Raw genomic sequence first — 15,524 nt, 5'->3', positions numbered from 1 at the left:
TATGTAAAGAAATGCCACAAGTGTCAGATTTATACGGATAAGATTCATATTCCCCCGACACTTCTGAATGTTATTTCCTCACCATGGCCTTTCTCCATGTGGGGAATTGACATGATTGGCATGATTGAGCCAAAGGCGTCAAACGGTCACCGCTTTATTCTCGTAGCTATTGATTACTTCACCAAGTGGGTTGAAGCGGCATCATATGCAAATGTGACCAGGCAGGTGGTTGTGAAGTTTATCAACAAGATGATTACTGATAATGGATCTAACTTGAACAACAAGATGATGAAAGAGTTGTGTAGCGAGTTCAAGATTGCACATCATAATTCTTCTGCCTATAGACCCAAGATGAATGGGGTTGTTGAAGCTGCTAACAAGAACATCAAGAAGATTATTCAGAAGATGGTTGTTACGTACAAAGACTGGCATAAGATGTTGTCGTTTGCTTTGCATGGTTATCATACGTTTGTCCGCACTTCAACAGGGGCAACCCCTTTCTCTCTTGTGTATGGCATGGAGGTTGTGCTCCCCGTGGAGGTTGAGATCCCCTCAATGAGAGTCTTGATGGAAGCCAAGTTGACTGGGGCTGAATGGGTTCAAAGTCGTTATGACCAGTTGAACTTGATAGAAGAGAAGAGATTAATTGTCATGTGCCATGGTCAGTTATATCAACAAAGGATGAAGAGATAAGAAGGTCAAGCCTCGTGTGTTCCGAGAAGGTGACCTCGTGCTCAAGAAAGTCTTGTCTTTCGCGTCCGATTCCAGGGGCAAGTGTACTCCAAACTATGAAGGTTCATATGTTGTTAAGAGAGCCTTTTCAGGCGGTGCTTTGATGCTTACAACTATGGATGGGGAGGATTTCACTCGTCCTGTGAATTCAGATGCAGTTAAGAAATACTTCGCCTAAAAATAAAAACAGAATAGCTCGCTAAGTTGAAAACCCGAAAGGGCGACTTAGGCAAAAATGAGCGTCTCGGTGGATTGAAAACCCGAAAGGGCGATCCAGGCAAAAGTTATAGACATGAAAAAATGATGAATATATATATATATATATATATATATATATATATATATATATATATATATATATATATATATATATATATATATATATATATATATATATATATATATATATATATATATATATATATATATATATATATATCCCTCTAGATTGAGTACCTCACCCTGGGGCAATCTAGGCAAAATTTAGGGATTTGGCAAGTAACTGCATCCTGACAAGACTTTGTTCTTCAGTTATCGTCTATCAAAGATTCTCGCTCAGTCATCGTCAACTGAAGCTTCAAATACATGGTCATTATGTTCAATGTAGCCCTTTTCCAATATATATCACCAATTTCAATTTTTGTAAAGATCCATGGAGTCTTGCCATTTGCGGACTACCATTCTATCAAATAAATTTGAGCCTTTATCCAGTTCTTTGCACTTTTATTTGTTTCTGTTTAACAAATCTTTGCATGTTTTAATTGATAAATATCATTGTTTTAAACAAATAAAGTTTTTATAAACTGTTTTAAACAAAGTGAACATTCACAATGAATGAAAGGATAGTTGGAACGTCTTCGGTGCTCTCCCAAGGATAGTACGATCTCCAAAAGGTGAGACATTTGTTCATACTTGTGGCATGTTTATATCCTCTTCATCAGCTTTCAAGTTGTCTCCCCGGTGAGCGCAGAAAGAACAAAACATTATCAACTCCCCAGAGAGCCTGGAGTTTTGGCCTCGATCTTTTAGAGATGTGTATACCTCTACGTCAGGCGCTAGCATTCATGTTTTATCAATTATATGGTTGTTATACCTTGTGTGGACTGACCTAAAATCCCTTATAGATGGATAAAAATTGATATGTTATCTATTCATAAGGAATTTTGTCTTTCCCTAGTATGAGTAGAAGTCCTCAGCGGAGTAAGCATGTGTTCCCGGCATAGCTATCTTTCAGATATCTCCTCAGCAGTAGTTGCCTAGAGCAGTTGGTGAAGGGTGTGTTCCCCTTTTTCACCCCCAGCATGGCACATGTTGATGAAGGATTCATTTTCGATTCCCTCATCCAGGGTAGTCTCCTTTGAGTTGCCTACAATTCATCCCTAGTAGGGTTGTCAGCAGACTATCCCCAGTATGGTCGTCTACAGTTCATCCCCAGTAGGGTTGTCAGCAGACTATCCCCAGTATGGTCGTCTACAGTTCATCCCCAGTGGAGTTTCCTGATCCTATCTTGACATTCGTATCCCCTCCATGGCTGAAGATTTCTTCCAGTATTGGACGGTGATGAGGAAGATGTGTTATTTCCTTCCCTCAGCGGAGCAATGGTTCTTTCTTCCCTTAGTAGAGTTGGTTTCTCCAGCAGTTAGAAGGGAGTGTTTGATTGATGAGTATATGTTTTGCGTTTATTCCCCATAGAGTTTTACATCATTCCTCGATAAGTTCCCCAGTAGAGTCTGTCGCACCTCGAAAAATAGGAATACGACTTTATGTGAAGCGCAATAGCACGCTCGCAGTGATGGACTGAACAGAGTCGCCACCGAACTTTATTTATTCCTAAAAAGGAAAGGGGAAATATTGATAAAACCCAAGACAAAATGACAATGATTATTGGTCGTCGCAACCAAATCAGGGTTCGGGAGTCGGTTACGCAAGGGGAAGGTATTAGCACCCCTCACGTCCGTTGTATTCAACGGGAACCGTTTAGTTAGTTTCGTTTTGAATGTTAGCTTATGTTAGTCTTCTCAAGTTATAATGAGGGAGAGAATAAATAGAATCAAAAGAAAAGAGAAGATGTTTTTAGATTATTTTAACGAAGGACTAAACCTAAGTTTTTTATTAGTGGGCCTGACAAGATTTACAAATCCTGCTCCTACGTATCTCAAAAGAGAAATCAAGGCTTACGTAGTTCTGGGTAGAAAATGTTTGTTTGTTTGTCGATTTTAGCGAAAGCTATATTGTATTAATCGACGAAAACATTGTTTTACCCAAAACAGATGAGGAGTGGACGCATACCACACATTAAACGGATTTATAAATCTACATTCGAAAAAGCGTCACTTATCTCGACTCAACAATCGTGGTCGAAACATTGTTTTGCATCACCTCAAGACAGTATGTCTTTCGTTTATGAAAAAGGTTTTTGATTAATCGCACGGCGATGAGAAAAACTTTGATTGGTTGGATGTATTTTGAGTGATGGCGAGAACTTGGATGAGCGAGATATCCATCTCGAATCCTAGTCTCAGGAGTGCACAATATACACCATGTTCCATTTCCATCTTTATTGAAAAGGTGTTAAGGTAGGAATTAAGTATATTTTTTTTTAGTTTTGAAAGACGAATATTTGATGAGAACGAGACATGAGCCCTAAGGTCAAAAATTCAGGGTTTCACCGGAATGCCAGATTCCAATGGTCCTTATTCATTCGAATTATTTAAGAAAAATATTTAATGGACAAAGAACACTTGATGAGAATCAAATATTCAGAGGGTTATGCCAGAACGCTTGATCCCAACGACTCTTATTTTGTCCAAGTTAATTATTAAGTGTTTTAAGAACGAAAGAAAAGAATGAACGGTTAATCCAAAACGTGTGGCTCGGAATCAATCATTCGAGGGTTTCCACCGGAATGCAAGATTCGAATGGTCCTCTCCTTTCACGTTTAAAAAAGGGATTTAATCAGGTTGTAAAGATAGTTTATAAATAAAATTATACTATAGGGATAAAATTAATTTTACAATTTTATATGTGTATCGAATTAATTTTATATATAAAATCGAGTTCTAATGGGAGGAAATGGAATTAAATGTTGAAACTATGGAAAGTTAGCATAAAAATAAAAATATGGAGATATGCTACTCCTAAGTATCGAATCCATCCCACTAAAAAAAAGTGAAACTGCTCCCTTTCCACTAAGCCACTTATGGTCATCTATTATCTTAATGATAACTAGAATATATGAACAGGAATAGCTGAAGATAGTTTAGAACAACAAATTAATTAAAATGAGAGGGGCTACTGTTAGTGGACCACTAATTAAAATGATGGAGGAATACAAAATGCAACCCTAGCCGCCTGACTGTTGGGTTGACTTGAGAAAAATGGCTCAACATTGGATCGAGCGTTTATTATTTTTCCTTTTTTAGAACATGGTTGATTTTATTTGTTTTTGTTTATTATCTAATTAATTATTTTATTCTAACTAATAGAAGATAAAATCAATAAATATAATTAAACAATTACAAACAAAAGATGGGGATACACTTGCCAATTGAAGATATGATAAAGAAAATAATAATAATAAAAAATAATATTAAAAATGAAAATAGACACAACATAAATAAACAATAATAAAAAATCAAATAAATCAAATATAAACACACAGATTAAATATATATATATATATATATATATATATATATATATATATATATATATATATATATATATATATATATATATATATATATAATCTTATTATTATCATCATTTTTTAGTAATTAATTTGTTTTAATAAAAAAATGCAAAAGATCTATCACTCAAATAAAATAAATACTAACACAAATATTTTTTGTAATTTTCTTTTTTAAGTTTAACTTTCTCTTTTTTTTTCAAAAAAAAAATAAAAATAAAAAAAAGAGAAAAAGAACGTTACCATTTTAAAAAAAAAAAAAGAAATCTTTGCCCGTCCTTTTTTATTAAAAAAAAAATTCTTTGATAAAAGAAAGAAATAAATATTTTAAACACCTAATTAAATAAAACGATCTAAAAATTTAATATAAAAAACAAAATTTTAAAAAAGGTAGTTTATCTTTATTTTTAAGACATCTTTTTCTTTAATAAAATATATTTTAGATATTATGATACTTTTGAATCCTTACATGTAATTTTAATTTATTTTTTTTAAATGAATCTAAGCACTTATGGCTACAATATCCACACTTATGTCTATTTTAATATCCACACTTATTTCTTTACCACAAAAGAAAGAAAAGACAGGGGTAGAAAACAGCACGCAAACATGGATATATTTTCTCTATATAACCCAACATTTAATTTGCAATTTTCAAAATAAATGAAAAAATAAATGATTTTCTTTTTTTGAAATATCTGCAAATAAATGTTTGTATATGCAGATGAAAACCAAAACAAAATTGAAATCCATCTTTCTCTCTCATTTTTAGTCCTCACTTTAACATATAAAGAGATATAATTACTTAATTAATAATTATTATTAAAAAAAACTTAATTAATAATGACCAAATAGATCTTGACCTTTTCAAACTTAACGTGTCTCACTAAGAAATAGATCTTGACCTTTTCAAACTTAACGTGCCTCACTAAGAAATGGATAAGTATTAATCATTAAAAACAATCATAAATAAAATATTAAAATAAATTGGAAATCAGATATTTTGAGAAAAAACGTTCTCACCCTCTCTCCCTAATCATTGTCTTCCTCCTCTCTCAAACTCTCTCAGCGTTCAATCTCTCAATCTCTCTAAATCTAAACCTCAAACCTCTCGTCACCTCTCAATCTCTCACCATACGTGCAAAAGTCCATGGTATTTAAGAGATTCAAACAGATAAAGCTTACCTTCGGTGGTGGTGATGGTGACGGTGAGGCTTGGATCTGCCTTCTTTACCTCAAAGCTTTCCTTTGAAGTTCTTCTCCTTCGCCGTTTCCGAATTAGGGTTTTCGTCTCCTCAGATTTTAGGGTTTTTTTCGTGGGTTCCGCCTCCCTCTATAGTACCCGTTTCGCTCCTATTTATCCCCACAACTTAGGGTTTCAGATTGCTATATGGAGATTCAAAAGAGTATCTCTGCGAAATCTCTTTAGGGTTGTCAGATTTTGGTTGCCCTATTTGATGTTTGGATTCGGAAAAGGTAACATGAACCTATGCTTTCTTCTTTGAATTTTGTCTCAATCCCTTTTGGGATATTTTTTTGAATTTTTTTTACTGCCTTGCTGATTTACCTTGCTTTCACTGCAGTGAAGATTGGTTAAAATTCATGAGTAGCTTCGATTTTCTCATGGCCTTGGTGTGGTTTTTGGTTGACTGTTTTGGTCATGACTTGGATTTTGTTTGCATCATCATGTCATTTTTCTTGGTCATATATGGTTGGATTTGTTAGCATCACTAACATGTTTGATTATTGTAAATGCAGGACTAGTTTGTATTTGTTGGTTAGGGCAATATGGTGTACTGCAGGATCACAACAGGTCTGTCTTTGTTTTGGTATTTCAGCAAGTCATGTTGTTGTGCAGGTTCATATACTGCCTTAGGTTTGCTGCAAGTTACTTGATGAACATTTGTATGCAGTTGTGTAATACCAGGTGTATTCATGCCATGTCTGTTATTCTAAGCCTACTGTTGCATCAGGATGAGGCATTCATCCTACTATCATCCACTGCAGTAGGGTTACATTGGTGTGATCAATTCTTTACAAATCACTTGGTTCAATCCTTTAGTTGTAGGTCTGGAAATCATGTTGTTTGGAAAAGGTGTGCACAATGTGGATACAGGAACATTTGGTGAAAGAAACCTCTGCTGCACACGACTCCTTCTGCACTCTTCCATGCTAGCTACAAGATGTTGGTGGTTGCATTTGGTATGCCTAACTGATGTGCCTTGGTTTGAAAACTTGTTTGAAATGACTAAGCTTGGTTGTGATATGACAGGTACTAATGGATGCAGGACTAATCCATGGCCATTTGCTGCATGATAATGATGGTGTGATGTTGTTGCAAAGCAAGATGACATAAGCTGCGACAACAATAATGGTTAAACTGTCATGGAGCTCCTTGACCAATGGTTAGGTCAGGCTGAAGGCAAATGGCTAAGAATTCGTGGCCAATACAACATGGTTTGCATCATGGTGCTTGCTTGCTCGAGTTTGTGTACTGCAAAAATTGTTGTTGAACTGTCACTGCTGGTGAAATAGGATATTACTTTTAGCCTTCTTAGACATCCCATGAAGTGGTTTGGTTCATTGGTTTTTTATACTTTGGGCGCAGGTTAACCGCTTGGATGCGAGTTGCTTAGTTCAGGGCTTGCTTGGAATCTTGGATGGTAAAATGCAATGGAGCTGTTTCGGACTTTGTCGCATTGGCTCATGTTGTGTAATAGTAGAAATGTATGAGATTATTGAATTTGAAGTGTGATGAAATGGTTGTAATGGTTATGTAGTTTATGAAATGTATGTGGTAATGTTACCTTGTAACCTTGGATTAGAAATTGCAGTGGTTGTATAATGGTATTGGTTTAGAAATGACCATGTAATTAGGTTTTGGCTGTAATTTGAACTTGATTGAAGTGATTGTAAAGAATAAGAATGGTTGTAACTTGGTTTATGGAAATGGATATTCGGTTATAAAATGGATATGGATTTTAGAAATAATCCCAGACTCATCTAAATGTCAATTTAAAATCAAAAAACCAATAAAACCAATTGAAATCAAATTAATCTATAATTTGTTAAAATTAATTTGATATCAATTCTAACATTCATTTGAAAATTAAAATCAATTAGAGTTTGAATCATTAGTAAAAAAAACAATTAAGATTAAATTGAAATTTGAAATTAGACTTAATTTGAAATTAAAATCAAATTGAAAATTAAAAAGTCAAATAACTTAAATTAGAATCCATTTTGTAATTAAAAGCACCATGATCGAAAAGCCTAGATAATTACCAATGTTTATCAAAATCGAAACAATATGGATTTGGGAATGGGTGGTTGACTTTGGTCATGAATGTATGCAAATGAACTTGAGGCCAAGTGCCAAATAAAAAATAAAAAATGAAAAAAAAAATTCAGGACCAAAATCGGGGTATGACAGAGTCCTTCTACGACGGACCTTATTGACATCCAGTCACCTGTTCCCGAGGATTGTTGGAAAATCCCTGGCAGTGACTCTGCAAGTTCCCCAACTGAGACTTTGCCTATCCCTAGCAGTGATTGGTGTCTCCTGGTATTAGATCATCCCTATCAAAATTGATTTCTCATGTGGGCCTGACCTTTCTCTTTTGAGATGTTATACCGGATGTCCGTTCGTGGCTCTGGAGCCTGTTTGTGTTAGATATGTTTGTTTGTCAGCATTAATCATACATAAACCATGCATATACATGCATAATTATAGCATTTAGATATTCATGTTGCATTCTTTGCCATATATCTTTGCTTGCTATCTCCTGCTAGTGGTGAAATGTTCTTCCCCAAGCAGATGTTTGTGTCTGATCTCTCCATTTAGAGTCAGCCTCATAGGCAGAAAGTGTCTATCTTTCCTTCTTTATTCCCCACTGAGTTATGTCCTCGTGGATGATTTTTGTTTCAGTTTCCGCCCCAATTATGTATTGTAATGGAATTACTCCCCTGAGTTATATCCTCATTGGGTTGAGTCTTGTTGATCGTGTCATTTCTAGTTTGTTCCAGGATTGACTTTCCTTTCTTGTTATTCCCCTGCCGTTTCCTGTGGTTTAGTTGTTCAATTGCTCAGTAACTAGTAATTGTTCATCCTTTTCCCCAGCAAATTGTGTGGCCTTCTACCCAGTAACCGGTAGTTGTAAGTCGTATTTCTGTGGTTTTCTACCCAGTAACCGGTAGATGTAATCCCCTCTTTGTTGGTTATCTTTATCCAATATTCGGTATTGATGCTCCTTCACTTTTGAGTATATCACCCAGTAACCGATGATATATCTCTCGGATGATTGCTTTTGTCAAGCAATTCATCCCCCACGAGTCATCTTTCATTTGGTGATGATTGTTTCTCCTTTTGATTGGTCATCATTTTATACCCAGTAACCAGTATCTCGATGTCCTTTCTTTTCGGTCGATTTATCCTTTATTAACCCAGTAATCGGTTGTGGATAATCTTCCGTGCGAGTATGTTATCTACGTTATGACGGTAATAGATAATGTATCTCATGCGCTCTTCAGTCGAAGTCTTTTTCTTCCCCAGTTGAGTAAGATTCATATTTCCTTTGTGGAATCGAATGACCATCCTGTAAATCAAGTTTGCTTTTTCATCCCTCCTTTCAGATGATGAGTATTTTGGATATGTTCCCAATTCACGCTTGGTTGGTCGCCTATTATATGCCCAGTAACCGGTATCCCTGGTGTTCCTTCCCTCTGCTCCCTATTATGACTTTTTGTCCCTTGTGGAGTTAGATTTTCCTGAGTTGAGATGTGCCTTTTAGGTCCTCCTCATATGTTTCGGATGATTGATATCTCTCACCCTTATACCGGTCTTAGATATTCTTTATCCTTGAGCGTGTTATTCTCTCACCCAGTAACCGGTGTCTTGAAAACATGTTTCTCTTTAAGTTTATTACCCAGTATCCGGTAATATCTTGTTTTTCTTCCTCAACTGAGTCCTTAGTGGACGTCCCCGTCTGAGTCCGGTTTTTATCCGATGTATCCTTTGTGGATAGCTTTATTGTATTGGCATATTCTCCAATACATGCATCTTTGTGTCAGCTCGAGTCTTTCCATCGATTTATTTTCATGGAATCCCTTCGTGTCTCCCAGCAAGTTTTCCAAGTCGTGACCTGCTCACGCATTTTTACCATATTTTCCCCAGAGTCTCTGTCTCCTTAGTGAGCGTGTTACTCCTATGGATTTTTTCAGTTTCTTCTGATTTTCTTTTCCTTCGTGGTGATTATACACCATGAAGATTTTATTTTACATGCATACATTTGCATCATGAGGTCTCTTAGGGACCAAAATTCGTCTCTTTGTTATTATTTAAGCCCATTCTACCTCATCGAGACGAAGATTTTAACCTTCATATCTCCAGCTAGAATGACCTTAAATAGGGGCATCTGTAAGACCCTAATTTTGACCCTAAGATCCCTCATGACATCATATCATTTGCTTAATACATTGCCTCAAAGATCATAGCATGAGTGGCTCCTTAACCATAGGGTGGGACTTGTGTGAGTTGGTTTGAGACCACCAAGCATGCTTGTATTGTATATTATTGCTCTTCTTATTTTGTTCACTAACCAAAAGCACAAAAATATGTCACTAACTCTTTTTGTTTTGAAGCTCAAGTGATCATGTGCCCCAATGCTCATAGGAGGCTCCTAAGCTCAATGAAGTGGCTAAATGAAGATGAGAACAAGCATGACAATGGTCCACAAAGTTCCTAATCATCATATACATCCCCCAAGTATCTAAATTTTCCAATTTGATCAAGATAACCCAAAGGGCTCGAGGGTTGTTTCCCAAGGAAACCCTAATTCAACTGTGCATTGATTGTGCCTTGCTCATGAAGCAACCTTAACCTATGATCAAATTTAATCAAGGGAAGTTCTTTCATTCATAATTTTGTGCATATATGAGCCTATGTGAGTATCCTCAATCATTCATTCATCAAGATTTGAAGTTTGGCCTTGAGAAGTTGACCAGTTAAGTCATCTGACTAAGTTGAGGATCACTGAGACCAACTTGTGATGTGTTTGTCAAATGAATATGACACCAAGATCAAACATGTTCTTAATAACCATATGAACAAAGTTCATGTTCATCAAAAATCCATTTGAAACTTGGAAGGTCATCATTCATTTCAAAACATTATAGGTCATTTTGACTGAAACCCTAATTTTGGGTCAACTTCCCAAGGACCTAACTTCCTTATTTTTTATGATTTTGAGGTGAGACCAATTGAATTGGAAATATTAAGATGTCCACTTCAAATGTTATGTTGGACAAAATTTCATAATCCTAAAATAAACACATGTTATAATACAAAACATTATAGGTCACTTTGGACCAAAACCATTGAATTTGAAAAGTGTCCAACTTTAAGTGCCCATAACTTTCTCATTAAAAATCCAAATGATTCCAAATTTGAGTCTAAATTTATCACCTTGAAAATATATACAACTTTTATGTTGAGGATTTTTCCATTTGAGACTTGCATCATTGAAACAGAAGGGCTTGAAGTTGCTTGGTTTTGGCAAAAAATTTCAAAGGGAACCTAGACATGTTTTGTACCCCAAACTTCACAGCCAGTTTTCATAAATTTCCAAACTCCAGATGGATTTTCGCCCAACATAACTTTTGTTCCTTATTCCAAGATATTTCCAACCATTACTCACATGACCATTTTTGGATTTTCCATGTGGGAGTTTCGAAGGGCTTAATGTTTATGTCCATTTGTGCAATTCACATCATAACTTGAAATGCAAGCAAATGCCAGGCCTTGTGCACATCATAACTTCAAAATGATCTTAGCATGCATTTCCATTCATTCTTGGGCTTTGCAAGCGCTTGTACAAGCCCATGCATGAAGGATCCAAGTTCCATGCACACGAGCTAAACACTACCTTGCAGCACATTTCAGCTATAAATAGAAGTGCTTGCTCATTCAAAAACCAACTTGAAGGAGATCTGAAATGCTGCTGGATTGAAACCACACCCTCACCCAATGGAATTTCAGTTTTCAATTTCAAGCTTAAATTTCAACATCCTTAGTTGATCTTAAAGTCTTAATTCCTTAGCCTTGCATCATCATCACACTTCTAGAGCAAGATTGGATCAAAAGCTTGGAGAATTCGTGCTGTTTGAAACTCCATTTTGAAGGTATATCACCAAACTTTTTAAATCTGAATCTTGAAATACAATGTGAATTGCTTTGGTTTGAACTATTTTCTGAAGTCCTCAAGGAAGAGGCATGCCAGTGGTGGTCTTAAGTTCATGAATCGTGACATTTCAGATCAAACACCATGATCTTCAAGCTCTTTTTTCTCTCCAAATAGAAACATTGAGGAAGATCCAAGGTTACAGGGGTGATGTACATCACCCCAGCTTCATTTTGATATCCTTAGTTTTTATTTTTATTGAGGTTGAAATCCCTACGCGTGGTGGCCGGAAACAGTTAGCTGGCCGGAGAAGATGGTGGTTTCCACCCCCACCCCCACGTGGGAGCACCAGAGCCCTCAGATCTTGCCAAAACGTTTTAATTGTGGCCTTGTGTTATGTTGACTTATTTTAATTCAATGCACTGTGCTTGACTGTGGTCCATTGTGTATCCGCGCCTCTGAGCCTTAGGATCCTGGCCACGTCATTTAATGGATTCATCCAAGCGCTCTGGATTTTTGCTATTTTCTTATTTTATGTTTAATTTCATTTAATTCATTTTATCTTCAAAAATTCATAAATATTTTATTTGAAGTCACAAAAATATGAGACCAATGCCAAAAAAATTCTTGAAAAATCTAGTTTCATATTTTGATTTTTAATTATTTTTGTGACTTCATTTAATATTTTTTGTGAATTATTTGGTTTTCAATAGTTTTTAATTCATTTTAAGGACTTTTTGATATCTGAAAAATCCAAAAATATTTTCTTAACACATATGGATCATGATAAGTCAATGAAAAATAGTCTCATCAATTTCTTAATTTATTTGAGATTTATTTGAGATTTTAATTCATATTGTGTTATTTTTTATTGTTTTAAAATAGTTTCTGATTTAAAAAATTGTTGAAAACATTTGTCAAACCTTGTTTGACTATGTTAGACCTATGAGAATTTAATTGGACTTGTTTAAGTTGATTTGACTTGAATTTGAGGTTTGACCATATTTTGTCCATTTTAATTTTGCATTTATTTTAATTCCAAAAATACCAAAAAAATATGTTTGACTTGTTGACTTCTAATCTTCATTTCTCTTCTGTTTAGCATTGTTTGATGATGATTTGATTCACTTTTGACCAATTGTGTTTGATGCTTGAATTTTCTTTTCATTCATTTCATCTTCATCTCATTTCTTCTTTTTATTTTGGGCAATGAGTTAATGTCTTATGGTTGGGCTTGACATATGAGAGGTTTAACCTTCTTTGATCCAAATCAAACTCAACTTGATCCAAGATCAAGTGAGTTGCTTTGTGTCCAAGATAGGTTGCTTCTTGGTCAAGCAAAAAACCTAAAGTCCATACAAGGTCTTTCCTCTTTTCTTTTGGCATGGCAAGTTGTAGGAGCTTGGCTTACTAGTCATGATAACTAACTTGTGTTTATTTGCCTATAGTTTTATTGACCGGCCTCAGATAGGTGTGACTATTACATTAGTCCACTTACGATTGCTTAACATAGTGCTAAATTGTCTTATGACACACTAACATAACCACTAATTACTAACTTTAATTTGAGCATTTAACTTCTCGCAATTTACTTTAATGCACTTTATTTCTTACTCATCTATTCATATTGCTTTTTTACTTTGCTCACTTGAGCACATATTTTATGTTTATGCCATTTTCCTTTTGCTCATTTGAGCTCATTATTGTATATAAATATATTGTTGTCTTGTGTTTATTTTGTCTTTATTTGTGTGAACCCAATGCAAAAAGGAGAACGGACTTAGAATTAGGGCTTACCTATGCTTAAAGGAGTTCAAGAGCAACTAGGCCTCATGCCTTTAGAATGCTAAACTTGTTGAAGAGCAACTAGGCCTCATGCCTTTAGAATGCTAAATGTTAAAGTTGACTTCAAAAGACCCCTAATCTAAACTCATTCTTCGTCCGTTCCTATTATTGTGTTGTGAACTTTTTTATATTTGCTCTTGTGTGATATGGATTCCATCTTAATATAGTAAGAAGGACCATTATCATGAGTAGCCAAGTTAAGAGAGACAAGCCAAATGGAGATCCTAGGAGCTTGAATCCAAATATTGTGTGATTACTTGTTGTTTGCTAAGTCCAAAGGAAAGGAGCATCTTGAATCATCTTTATGATCTCAAGAAAAGGAACTCCAAGTGTTTTATATTCTCTCTTATCCTTGTATGCTTTATGACTAGCCCTTCTCTTCTTCTCCTCATTCTAACCCAAGCCAAACTCATTTCGTGCAAACTTTGACATTATTTTCAAATTAGAAACCTAGGCCTTATGCCTTTGACTTTTCAAAATCTTTTCATTAATACTCATTGTGAATGAATCTTAATTCAACTTTAACTTTATTTTGTAAATAAGTCTAACTTATAAATACAACTCACTTCAAGTTGTTTTTGTGGTTCCAATGGCCACCTTTGTTAAAACCTTTCATAAACATTAGCCATAGGTTTGAGTTATCATAGTGGTTGATGTAAACCTCACCTTATCCTTAGTGATTGGATTATAAGTCTTCCATACTTATTATAGGGTTAATCCCTCGCTAGTATGTTGAAGCCTTCCTCACATGGTGGATTGTTAGTTTAGGTTGAGTTTTCTCCCTTTGAATAACAAAAGACCTTAAGGCCTTTGTTCAAATCAATTCACCAATCTTTGTGATTTTTACCCCGAACTACGAGGTTTTGATCCTACCTTTGTGATGGTACGTAGGCAATGGGTTCATCCATTCAAACAACAAAAATTGTAAATATAATTTATTCTCTTCTCATCCCTCCAATCTTTTGCACAAATATTTTCACAAATACCAACCTACAACACATGTTTGGCAAAAAGAGGTTCCCTTAGAGTACTAAGGATGTTTTGGGTGCGTAAAACCTTCCCATCTCATAACCAACCCCCTTACCTAGATCTCTGACATTTTTATTAGTTTTTGATTTGATAAAACTTCTTACTTGGCTTTTGTTCGCTTTTTAGCCTTTCCTTTGGACAAATAAAAGTGCGGTGGCGACTCGAATTGTATGTTTACTTTTGGTTTAGTCAATAAACCTAAAGGTAATGAATACCCCGCTACACAACCCACAGATCAATGTTATTTAGCTTTATTTCATTTTGAGTTTTTATTTTAGTCTATTTCCCTTTTCTATTATGATCCAAGGAAGAGTACTGGCTATCTCTTAAGAAATCTCTTCCTTTTGTACTTATATTTGCTTAAATTAATGAACTTATTTGGTTTTGTTGTTTCTTTTAGTTTTATTTTGCTACCTTACCAATTCCATTGTGAAAAAGAAAATAAAAAGTCACAAAGAAAAGAATGAACAAAAGATATCAATAATGAAGTTCCATTGCAGCATGAAAGTTGATGAATAAAAGGGACACCAACTACTTATACTAAATCTCCATATACCTTAGCTAGTAAGGTTTGAGCTAAATATTTCCATTGTTCACTTTTCCTTCTTATGAGAGTATTTGTGCATTAGTTATTTTTAGAATTTGCATTGTTTATAAATTGAGTCTATTGGTCTGATAAAAACCCACTTAGGTAGTTGTTTGTGAAAACTCAGAGCCTTTGTAAGCCACCCTATTTTAATATGATTATATCATTTGCTAACCACTTTGAGCATTACTTCTTCTTTTGGTTACATAACCTATTTTATATCCATTTGTCTTGAAATATTAATTCTTTCCACCATCTTTGCAGTTAGGTAGAAATAAGTGTTTTACTTGTCTGATGCAAAAGAATAAATTTTTGGTTGCTCTTGAAAGTTAGTAATGTTTAAGTTTGGGACTGGGGTACAAGAGAAATTGGTCAAGAAAAAAAGAGTTAACAATAGCTTCTTAAAAAAAATTGTGAAAAATAATGATAAATAGGTCCAACAAAATTGCATTCTCTAGTACCAAGT

General features: G+C 34.9%; 1 protein-coding gene across 18 annotated transcripts; it reads left to right on the top strand.

Annotated features, from left to right (window-relative positions):
- The first annotated feature begins 5,396 nt into the window (after positions 1–5,396).
- On the top strand, positions 5,397–7,364 carry LOC127125561 (uncharacterized). 18 transcript variants are annotated; one of them, XR_007804723.1, is made up of 5 exons: positions 5,397–5,896; positions 6,004–6,052; positions 6,179–6,233; positions 6,489–6,622; positions 6,693–7,364. XR_007804723.1 is itself a non-coding variant. In XM_051054341.1 (3 exons), exons 1-3 carry the CDS (start codon positions 5,620–5,622, stop codon positions 6,547–6,549), a joined length of 393 nt encoding a protein of 130 aa, XP_050910298.1. In that variant the 5' UTR covers positions 5,397–5,619; the 3' UTR covers positions 6,550–7,364. The 18 variants fall into 18 exon arrangements, 1 of the variants encoding a protein (XP_050910298.1); XR_007804727.1 differs by having other exon boundaries at positions 6,334–6,622; XR_007804722.1 differs by having other exon boundaries at positions 6,004–6,077.
- Positions 7,365–15,524: the final 8,160 nt, after the last annotated feature.

Source organism: Lathyrus oleraceus, chromosome 3, assembly GCF_024323335.1.
Source record: "Lathyrus oleraceus cultivar Zhongwan6 chromosome 3, CAAS_Psat_ZW6_1.0, whole genome shotgun sequence".
NCBI lineage: Eukaryota > Viridiplantae > Streptophyta > Magnoliopsida > Fabales > Fabaceae > Lathyrus > Lathyrus oleraceus.
The sequence above is the reverse complement of the archived record's forward strand: the minus strand, read 5'-3'. Positions and strand labels throughout refer to the sequence as shown.